At 38.1% G+C, this 12,044-nt stretch overlaps 1 protein-coding gene across 2 annotated transcripts in view; it reads right to left on the bottom strand.

Moving 5' to 3' along the window:
- The window catches only part of ARHGAP15 (Rho GTPase activating protein 15), a 331,924-nt gene that overhangs the window by 280,664 nt on the left and 39,216 nt on the right, over nucleotides 1-12,044 (bottom strand). For both annotated transcript variants that reach the window (XM_064661638.1, XM_064661637.1), the window contains exons 3-4: nucleotides 3,634-3,708; nucleotides 461-522 (exon numbers count right to left, since the gene is read on the bottom strand). In XM_064661638.1, the coding sequence (XP_064517708.1) occupies nucleotides 461-522; nucleotides 3,634-3,708 (137 nt within the window). The remainder of the gene's footprint in view (nucleotides 1-460; nucleotides 523-3,633; nucleotides 3,709-12,044) is intronic.

The raw sequence follows: 12,044 nt of genomic DNA, 5'->3' as shown, positions 1-12,044 counted from the left end.
ATACAGCAAACTGTAGCAGATCTCTCCATAAAGGCAACACTAGTACTCCCATTGCTTTCAACAGTGTTAAGTCAGTAAATGTTGAGCACTTTTAATAATCTTGTCTTGGCATCCCTGTGGCATCACCACAGGGTGGGTTCCTACAGCCCATCCTTGATCCCTCAAACACAGACAGCACCTAAAATTTGCCCACTGGAAAAATCTATTATTGGTTTGCCTGATGCATTAATATTGTTCTTGATATGTGTATTATATATATAATATAGAGGTTAATATTGACACAGGATCATTGCCCACAATGAGCCCTTTACCTGCTGTAACTTAGTTTTTTGGGACTGGGATCATACATTGAATTAACACAGAAGCAATAGCAATTTGTCTACTAGCAGTAATAGTAGCCATATATATGTAAAATCTGAATTTGTAATGGATAAAATTGTGTCACAGTGACATGTAATACCTTAATTTCTTGCCACCATCTGCTATTTTTGCTTTTAGAAGATATCCTTCTTTCTCCACCACCTGCAAAAAGAAAAAAGAAGGTTGTAACAATTTCATTTATACAGATTAATAAATCCACTTAGTACATGCATAGGAGTCTACAATCAGCTAATCTAGAGTGGGACATTTTACTACCAATTCTCATTTAGTCACCTGATTTTTATGGTAGATTCAATTCTTAGGAATATTTGCAATCAATATTTGAAGTCAATTACTACATAAAATTAACCATAATAAAATCTCAATAATATTTTATTTATTTTATTCTGTTTATTTATTTATAAGACATTAATTTTACTGCAAGAAAAGTTTCTAACTACAAGTCAGAAATGAGTTGAAAACATATTGCAAGTAAATTATGTCAAGGTATCATTTCATATCTTGAGTTTCATTAAAAGCTGTGAGGGACACACTATGCTTCTGCAGAAGCCTCTTGCTTCTTATAGTCTAAAGAATCATGTTTGGGTGTAACCAATGTCAGAGAAACACCAAATATCTGGACAGGAGGAAAAGAAAACCCTCCTTAAGCCAGAGGCCCTTGCAGACACTTAGTTCTCTCCAACCTGCTGAAGCATCCCTTGCATAGCTGTGATATACAATTTGGGATGGGGTTATTTTGGGCCATATAAATTTATATTTAAAAATGTAAACCCAAACAAAGCAAGATAACTGGTCTTCAGCCAAACCCATCGACCTGTCATCTCACCAGCCCTCGTTAGACAAGGATGTCTCAACTGTGTCAGTGATGGGAAAAGAAACAAAATTGTGATTCAGAGTTGGTCTGGTTTTGCTTTCAAACACTACTGAGCCAGTGACCAACTTGGATATTAGAAGCTCCACATGGTCTTTGTAGTAAATTCCATCACAAGAAGATTTCATAACAATTTCAATAGAATTTTGCCGTCTGCAAAGCCACTAAATAGCAACAAAACATTCTTTAACGGGCAATATAAGTATTTTTAAATCAAACATGTTTGTTATTTGGATTGTACAAAACAGCATTATTTTAATAGTGTAATATGTTTAACTATTTCCTTAGATGTTGTCTGTTGCTGATGTACAACATATAATGAAATATGTACTGAGTACATATCTGCCTGTACCTGTGAAAAGGTCTGCAGGCCTGTGGACAATGATTTAGGTGATATTCTCAAATGGGTACATGAGGATTAGCGTGTGCATTTTCTACAATTTGTACTTATCTCATGCAAATTCCTGTCATGCATATGCTTGCCATAGAAAAACCCAGAGAGAAAGTATGCAGGGATTATTGTGCAGAGTCATGTCACTATTTATCTAGTGATGGATGGATGAATTATCAGAGCTAAAATAAGGTTTAATCCCCATCTCCACATACTTCTTTTTTATTCTTTTTTATTTTTTTTCCCATCTTTCAGTATATTGCTTCCCCTACTAACCCTTCATTTATGTAGCATAAAACTTCTGGTGCTTGGCCAGGGCCAGAGATGTCAAATAACATATGAGAAAAGTTATTCTTTTTAATATTTCTATCCATCTGGAAACAGAAACTGGGAGGAGCATTGGCTGACCATTCAAGCTGCTGATTGTTTCTCTGAAGCAGACCCAAAATCTCATGCTTTCAAAATTTACCAACCACCCTTCCCAAACTGCTATTTTAACCAACTCAGAGCTAAAGGAAAATAGGTTTTTTCAACATCAGATCTGAATCAGATGAAAACATTGCTGCTTAGTCATAATTTCCTTACAATTTTCTTCAGCTGGGATATCAGATCCACTAACAAATATTGGGCATATAAAATACCCTGACTTAAATTACATAGCTCAAATCTGCCATTTGTGATAAATTAAACAGCTCAAAAATTGAACAGCACAAAACCACAAGAGCTGCAGTTAATATGAGACCTCTCAGTGTTAAGGAAAATGCCTTTCATAAATATTGCTTTAATTAGTACAGGTGCTGTCTTTAAGTAAAATTAGCGTGGCTTCCTTTAATTGATAGCTTGTGCAGTTTTCTCTGTAATTAATATAAAGGGCATGTGTGGAATTATGAAACAACTACCACAAAGACTAATAAAAATATTTCTAGGATGATCCCAATATTTTTATGAATTCTATTGGAGTGCTTCATTCCCCCTGTTTAACATGTGTTAATATTCCCTTTTCTATTCTACTTTTTTTTTTTTCCCAAGAAAATACTTCCAGGACAGCTCAGGATCAGCCTGCAATACTTCTGCAAATAGATTATATTAGATTAAAAAGAATTCCAAATATATCCTAATGGTATGCTCTGTTGTTTCTGTCTCAATAAATATCATCATTTGTTGTTAAGCTGCTGCCCTTCCTGCACCTTTTCAACATGTGGAAGGTTGAGAAAATGACCCAAAATGCCCTGAAGAATTAGCATAAGAATAGGAAAATGGAATTATTGTGTGGGGAGTTGTGTTGATTTTTTATTTAAATTTGCTTTTTAGAATAGTAAAGACAAAAGTATGTATGTGTAAACATTTGAGTTTCTAAATAATAATAAAAAAATATTCTTATTCTCATGGGCTAGTAGTGTTAGAAACTACAATGAAACATAATTATCTGTCTATCACCTATAGGTTCTGTAAGTGTCTTAATTAGGATTCAAAGCTTCTGAACATACTTAATCCTGAAAAGTTTGTGTAGGTAACAGTACCACCAATACCAAAATTTCTTTAATGAATCTGTATTTGCATATTAATTGTATTTTAGTAGAAAAACCTTGGTTTCTCATTCCCTCTAGGTACTTTTAGTGTCAAGAATTTTTTTTTTTTTTAATTTCATGACCACTTTTACTTATAAAAATTAACACTAGTATTAAAAACTCCTTAATAAGGACAAAGACAGGACAAAGACTTGGTCACATTCCTTTATACCAAGTATTGATACTGATAAAACATCAGTGGAGTACAAAAAGAATTAGCAGCAAAGTCAAGCTATAGAAATGGCTTTGTATCTTCCACATTTATTCTTTTTAGTGATTAATCAAAGTCCCTCAAATCCTTTAATATCTTGAAGCACCAAACCCTCATGTATTTAAGCTTTAGTAAAGCACATGCAACATTTACGTTATAAACCTTTAAAATAACAAGAGTGATTTATCAGTTCTATAAAGCAATTGCTTACTGTGGGGTCCTGTGTACTAATGATGTCTGCAAACGTTAAGTTATGCTGGGAAAGATTTCTTCTATGACGATTTATCTAAAAAAAAGAAGAAATATTTACATTCAGAGAGGATTCAAATACATGCAGATAAAGGTGGACCAATAAATTTAATTACAGGGCATGCACAGCATGTTTTGGGTGGGGGTTTGGAGTTTCTTTCAGTACCATATTTCTGTGAAAACTGGTGTTTTCTGAGCCCTGGGTGTTTGAAATGTACAGCTGATAGACTCTAAACATCTTTGCTATAAATGTGTTTCTTTCTGATGTCACATCAGCAAATTTACCTAAAAATTAATCAACTGATAATAATAACTTTAAATTATGATTTTTTTTTTTTTCCATCAGGAATCTCAAAAATAGTTTAGCTGGTTAGGTGCTCTTAAACACATTTTGGAGAAATGGGAAAGCTGTTAATTATAACCTCAAGGCCACAAAGCAACTCAATGAAGAAAACAAAGTAATTGGGCACAAGCACATAACAATCCAGCACGTTAAACTGCTTTAAAGGCTGTTTCTAAAATCTCCATGACTGGAAGGTTACAGAAATACTGGACTCTGATTCTATAATTTTTCCCAAATACTGTGTCCTTGATTTCCTCCAGTTCCCCCTTTTCCTTGAGGAAGCCAGTGGAACCAACTGTGACTTGTCTCTGGAAAATTATTGTATTATACCAGAAACTATTAAGACTAAAATAAAAGTTTCATCACAAATCAAGCATTTGGCAGAGCTCAATAGTATTTTAGTTCCTTAAAAATCTGCAACAAAGAACAGGTCACACAAAAGTGTGTGTGTATATATATATATGTCTCTATAAATTTTTTATTGTTTAAATTCAGTGTCAATCACTAATAATATAATTCAGAGTTGGGATTCTGTAAAATTCAGTTATTAGCTCCTCTTTGAGCTGAAGCCAAAAAGCAAACAACAAAATATAGTCTCAACTAGCTTCCACTGTATTCATCATAATGCATTCTCTTTCCCCCTATTAAAAGAGAGTTAACCAAAAGTCATAATGTATTCTGTTTATATTCAAGTGTCTGAATATAGAAAATGTTCTTAATTAATCCAGAGGGCCACGCTCAAAAAACAGTTAAACATATTACGATCCCATATTTTTTCTCCACACATTGCTTTCATGTTTATTTGTGAGCACTAAGGTTTTTAAGCCTTGAAATCTATATCCTAGATATTGCTCTACTCTCCTAGTCAGAGCTAATGAGCTTAATGAATTACCAGTTCTAAATTTAATACAAACATTTCAAAGAAAGAGATAAAACATTCTTCACAATTCAAAAGTTTCTCTGACCTATTTATGAAGAATATCACTTAACAATTTCATTAAGGGTGAGTAACAGCTGGTGACATGGCTGTGTCCTAAAGTGTTTTTCTCTCTTAATATTCTGCATCTTAAGCAATCGAGCTTTCATAAGAAATACTTTAGTTAGTGGCAGTCCCTCCTTTGGGGAGAAAAAAAATGTCAGACCACATTTTCTGTATTTTGCAATCTTGTTTTCAGGAGTGTCATGTTCCTGTTTTATTAGCATGTAGGGTAAACAAGAATGATTTGCTGATGCTATTGAGAGAACTTTTAAGATTACAGTCTTCCTATTTAGATTTTGGATGGAACTTAATATTAATGCAGGCAGAGACATGTATATAAATTCAAAATAAATTAATTCAATTTATCTTTTTCTTTATCTTTACTGTTCAACAGTACTCAAGACATATAACTAAAGTATTCAGGTCTAGATCAGAGAAACTCCTTCCTACCCAGATCCCCCACATTCTAATTATTCCTTAACATACAACGGAGGGCATTGCCCAGCGATGCTTCCTCAAATATGTTCTTCACTCATCCAAATTAAATAACAAGACACACCACCACTCCACAGCATCTATTTTAACATTTCAGCTGCTCTCTCCAGGAGCCACACATGTCTGTTGGGGGCCCTGTGTGCAACTTTGTGAAGTGAACAGCACCGATCAGAGCTTTGGGGCTGCTCTTTGGTTCAGTGATCAGAGAATTAGCAAAAGGAATGCTCATGCTTGATACTTGCTGAAAGGGATATCTCAGGAGCACTAAATCCATCCACAACCAAGTGAAAAAACGAGGGAATAAAAAGTCCTGTTTTTGTGGGCCTAGCAAATTGTTAGTGGTAGTGTAATTAAAAGACAATAGTAAGATTATCAGGAAATAGGAAAGGATAAAACCATATAAAATTAAATTCCAGGTGTGGGTGTGCTTTAAGAACCTCTTCAGTGTATGCAAAGCAGAAATGTTAAGGAAAACTGCATGAATTTCAAGGAGAAAGAAAAGATCTCCTATCTGATTATTTAATGTGATACTTTAGCTAAAAATATGTTTCTCTTACAGGGCAAAAGTAAAAGAAACTGCACTGCTTTATAGCCCAGCAATGAGAAATCTCACACCAGAAAGTCCTGAAGCTCAAAAGTCTGAACCTAGTTACAAAAAGACAACCAAAATCCACAATTATGTAATCCAAGCTCTTCTGGAAAAAACACCCAAAATATTTGGCTTCCAAATGGAATTAATGGAAACTTCAATAAAGTTCTTACTTATTTCTACCAGCCTTTTGGTTTAGAAGTAGAACTTTAAACAAGTTGCATCAAAGCAACTTGAAAAAAATAGTTGCAACAGAAGAAATGTATTCTTTTATATTCATTTTATAAAATTCCAGCAGGCCTTACACAAATTTGGTCTGAAATCTATTTTGCAAATACCACTGAATTAGTTACATCACTTCCTTTAAGATATATCCAGTTCAAAGTTAAAATGGTCTTAGCAGAACCTGAGTGACAGTAGTCAATATGCTCATGTTCCAACATACTCACAATTTTCAGTGGACTACCAAAATATTCAAAGAGAGGTGTAGGCTCAACTATTTTCATTCTTTCATTCAGGTTTTAATTAATAGACCATAAAAGAGAGGATTTGAGATATTTTTTCCTCTGTAGCTCCATTTGATTACCCTAACAAAGTGAAGAGAAATCTGTCACAAGTCCTCTACCTCACCTCCCAGGGTATGATGAAAGGCAGAGATTTACAGGAGAAGTTCGTGAGATCCCTTTTTGGGAAAGGCAGCTTATCAGCAGTTTTCTGATTTGATGAACATTCTTCAGTCAGCAACAATGTCACCTGCAGCACTAAAAATCCACTCTGCGAGCGCTTGCAAGTCTGTGGGCAAGTCTGGTTTTGTTAAATTCAGCCTCAGCAGCCCCCCCTTCCCTTAGCTAAAGGGTATCCATCTCCTACCAGAGTTATTTCAGCATCTAAGCACTAATCCATCACCATCCTTTCTACAAAGGCAAAGCCTCCATTACATATGCCTGGTATCCTGGAGTGAAGGGACAACCATCTGACAACTGCTGTTTTAACAGGGAGGTAAAGCACAATAACCTGATGTTTAATTTCATTTCTTTCTGTGTTCCCGTTTGTTCTTTAAATTCTCCCTCATTTTCTGGGTTTTTGTCATGACTCACTGCTACTCTCTTCAAATAATGTGGCATTGCTTTAAAAAGAAACTTGGAGGACCCATTTGGGTTTTATTTCCCATTTCTAACCTTATTCATCCAGCCAACAAGAAGCAGCAGACTTCTTGATTCCAACCAAACCTAGAAAAACCAACCAGCATTTCTCAAAATGTGCAAAAAAAAAGACAATTAACTATTTCCTGAAAAGTCATTCTGAGCTCACTTGTATCCCTAAATAATTAAGATAACTTATGACCTTTCTAGGTGGCTTCCAACACTGGCAAATAAGATGTTCACCACAGATTATTTATCCACAAATGTCACCTAAAAGTAGCCTGGGAAAACCACAGTTTGATCAAACAAGCAGCACCTGGACCAGCAGAGCTCTGCTTTGGATGGAAACCCCAGGATGACATCTACCTGCTGTTTCCTCCATCATTCACTGTATTTCTCTGCCAAGGAGAAGGTTCTCATGGAGGTTTTGATAGATTTCTACCAAAAACCTGCCACGCTGTTCCTGCTTTGACCTTTCTTTTTAGGGGTCTAACTATTGTTTTGTTTCATCCTGCTGACACTGCAATCATGTATGTGGAGATTCTTTTATAAACACCCAAAAAAGAGAGAAAGCCCCTACTGTTGAACCCCTACTATTGCCTGATGCTCTGCTCTGGACCCAATCCAGCAAAGCACTCTGCAATGGACTTAAGTGTTTTTCTGGATCAGGGCCAGAACACTCCATCCTTTACAGGATCGAACTTACTGGTGGCAGCTTGAAAGTTCACAATAAAAGTACAAACCAGTCACATAAACTTCTGTGAAAACCATTCCCTGCACAGAGAAGGAGGGGGTGACACCTGATTTAGTGGTGTCTGTGATCATTTTGTTCCCAGTCACTCCCATGCTACAGTGACAGCTCGTAATTGCTTAGATAAAGAAACTTAACAAAAATGTATTGTAGCATTTCTTAATGGCCACATCCCTTGAAAGACATCTAGGCAAGGGAAAGGAAAGTCATGTAACATTTCAACTCACTGCTCTGCTCAAAGTGATTTGTTTTAAAGATCCAGTCTTGGGCATTATGGCAAGTCCATCTTTATCGACAGACATTATTTGGAAACAGCTCTGCTATGATAGGATTTCTCTTCAGTTGTGGAAGGCACTGAGAAAATCCCACAGGCCTCCCCAGTTGGAGATGAGCCTTTGTCATTTACAAGGGCATTTTGTGACAGGAAAAAGTGGGAATGGCTTCAAACTGATAGAGAGTAGGTTTAGAAGATTAGAGATTAAGAAGAAATTCTTGGCTGTGGTGAGGCCCTGGCACAGGTTGCCCAGAGAAGCTACAGCTGCCCCATCCCTGAAATTGTCCAAGGCCAGCTTGGACGGGGCTTGGAGCAACCTAGTCTAGTGGAAGGTGTCCCTGCCCATGGCAGGGGGTTGGAACAAGATGATATGCAAGGTATCTTCCAACCCTAACCATTCTATGATTCTCTTCTATCAATTTCATTTTAGCAGATAAGGCATTTTGGTCCATTCTCAAGAAATGAAGGATGTCCAAAAACAGCAGGAGCAGCCCCCTTCCTCTCCCACACGCTGATGTGGATGCTCTCAGTACATTAGAGCTCTGCTATCAGCAGGAGACCCCGCCCGACCCTGGGGAATGTTCCATGTCCCAGTGGGCTCCTTGCCTACAGCCATAGCCAGTGGAACTCCTGACTTGCTCTGGAGCCCTCCTAACTCCATCCTCCTGAGGGTTAAGTTAGAACAACATGGTTTTGTGGCGTTTTTTTCACCCTTCCTTGCTTGTCTCAAAGATATTTCTTCAGAAGAAAAGGTAATGAGACAACAAGGCTGCATAACATGACATTAGGTCTCTCTGCCTTTTTTTTTAAGGCTTGCAGGGAGAGAGAGGCACAAAGTGCAGTTTCAGTCCTGCCCCCACCAGCCCACATTTGCTCCTCACCCTCCATCCCCATCCCCAGGCTCCTGAAAACTCATTACTACGCAGGTGACGAAACGCTTTGCTCAGGAATAGGAACTTGCATGGATGAAGCTTTTGTGCTCTGGCTACAGACCACATAATCTCTCTATGCATCATTTAATAAGAAAACCACTTCACAGTCCTTACAGGCCTGAGTTTGTTACATATGACATGCTCTCAGCAGAATCTGCAGCCTGAAATCAGTGGGGGGAAGGAAAAAAGCAGCAAGCAGGATTGTGTTGCCTTCACCCTGCATGTCTCCCTTTGAGCACACTGCCCTCTACACTCAGCTCACATCTCCAGAGCCTCTGAAAATAATGATAATGGTTTTGCTTCCCTTGACCTCTTGCTCCCTTATAAATCAGAATCCTATAGACCTTTCCCACAGTGCGAGGGTCCTCCTTTGTATCCGAGCCTGTGAAGGTGGGTATTTTTTATCCAGGCAGTGCAACCACGTGGGCGGGCTCCCTGCCTTCAGGACCTGCTGTAAACGAGCATAGCAGCACTTCTGCTGGGGGAGTATCTCCATTTATCTCCATTCATGAAAGAAGAGGAAAATAATTACTCAGATCCTAGTTTAAATTTCAGCCAGTGCTAAGATGAACCGATTCTCTGTGATCAGAGAATCATTAAGCATGAGTTTGACTACAAGGAATAGTCTGTTTGAACCTATGTTGCCTCCTTTCCCCAAATTATTGAAGGGGTGTTCCAAATTTGGGGTATCTAGTCTGGGCTAACATTTAAGTCCAAGGATAAGCCTTCACCGGGTCCTTTTCTCCATTAATGGCTTGCTGTTTCCCAGGAGCAGATTTTTCCCTAGAGTGGGAGCCCTTTTGTTCCTCTCTAGCTACTCGAATGGACTTTGAAATTTGTCCAATTGATCCTTGCTTTGAGGGAGTCCCAGCTGATGTAGTTTGGCTTCATTTTTAGCATTTTCAGGAGTAGGAGATGTGCCAAAACCCTATGTAGAAGAGGAGGCAGCTACAAAAGGTTCTTACCACCCATATGTGTTCATGAAATCCTGAGGCTGCTCTAAATTTGACTGCGGGTCGCTCAGATTCTCGTACCTGGGGATCAAACTATCACAAAGGGCCCAACAGCTGTGCTGCCTCTAATCCTCAGGATTTCCAGTTGGAAATCAAACTGGAACCTGGTTTCAGTTTGCAATTAAAGCTTCAATATGCTTTAATTGCATAAATACAATCCTCACAGATTCAAGGAAAGAGCACTAAAAGTGGGACTTGTTATATGTTTCTATGAGCCTTTTCTGTTACAGCCTGTAATATGTAATAAAGTACAGCAATGTGCACCCTGTAACAACATTCACCCAGCCATACCTAAAAATGTATATTAGAAAATAAAATATATTGATAAGTTCCCTATTCTGATTTTCCTATTCATCCCACAGTTATTACTTTTTGTGCACTATGATATTAGAACATATTTGTCTGAACTACTGCAGGTGCTTTGGTAAAATTATAGATGAGTAGTGCAGCAATGATAGAGGAAATATGGAGTAAAACCAGCAGGAATAAAAATGCAACAGCCATCAGTGTTTCACTGTTCTTTGCCTTCCATATCTACGTTTGCAAAACTGTGCTCTTTGATGTTATGTCTATAAAAGGTAAAAATCAAAGTTAAGACAGACACAGAGTAATGATAGATTATCTTTTCATTCCCCAGCGGATCTTAGGAAAATAAAGACAGTAAATGTGAGAACTCAGCTGCAACAGTAAAATATGTTAGCAACTCTGACCTGAAATTGCACCCCAGAACTACAGTCTCAGGGTAAGGGGAAAGCAAAAAAAAAAAAAAGAAACCACATTCAAACTTAGTAAGTAAATGTGCAAAAACCTCTGAAAGAATTTCCTTTACAAAATCACATCCAGCACATACACTACAATCAAAATGCACCCAAAAGCTCTCTCCTGAAAGGACCGTCTTACAGAAAGAGTATAATTAACATTGATGTCACACTTCTGCAAGTCATCCGTTACTGTGTGCCACAGAAATACCCTCGTATAAAATATTATTAATATTCCCAGACAAATGCTCAATCCTGTCTAGTGAACCCTACGTTAGTACATCTCTTTTATCCTGCCTACCTAATTCTTTCCTTCGGATTTAAACAAGCCAAAAACTCACCTTATGCTACTGCAGAAGCAATTTTTATTTTTGAAGGTTAATCCAACTCAGCAGGATTTAGGGATGGCACTTTTGCTTGGTCGTAGGCATGTTGGCTCAGGCCAGACAGCTGTTTGGACATTCTCCACTGGGAATCTTGCCCTCAACACCCACAGTTGATGCACATACATGGTCTACTGGCTGCCTACTTCCATGCCCATCTGTTCAGATGGCATGGTGCCCACTCACAAGTTCGCTGGATCCTTGCCCTTAGTGTGTAGATGCCAGGCAATGATGGGCTTAGATGGGCAGCCTGCAAAATACTGAAAGGGATCATTTTTTCCTGTAGGAAGTCCTTCCTCTGCAATAGCACTGAAGCATGGACACCACATGCTACCCTACACTTAATAACACCTGTGGACATATATGTGCCAGAAATGCAAAGGGGGGGGGGGGGGGAGAAATGTGCTGGAGGGGGAAACAAAAAATGGAATAAAGTAAAAAAATCTCAAGGATTCCCATGTAAGAATATACTCTACATTGTCAATGGCAATGGAGGGATATCCAGAGTAACTTGAAACTAAGTGGGTCGAGCATCAGAGCAGAACCACGGCCACATGGACAGGAGAACTGCCTGGTTTTCACTGCTTCCCAGGTTAGGGCATGTCCGATACCCAACTTCCCTAAAAAGTACCTTGGGCACCACACCTCACTCAGTGGCCACAGTGTATAAAAATCAAAAGCAAATCATACCAAAACCGGTGGGAACTAAATCCA

Source organism: Pseudopipra pipra, chromosome 7 (assembly GCF_036250125.1).
Source record: "Pseudopipra pipra isolate bDixPip1 chromosome 7, bDixPip1.hap1, whole genome shotgun sequence".
NCBI lineage: Eukaryota > Metazoa > Chordata > Aves > Passeriformes > Pipridae > Pseudopipra > Pseudopipra pipra.
The sequence above is the reverse complement of the archived record's forward strand: the minus strand, read 5'-3'. Positions and strand labels throughout refer to the sequence as shown.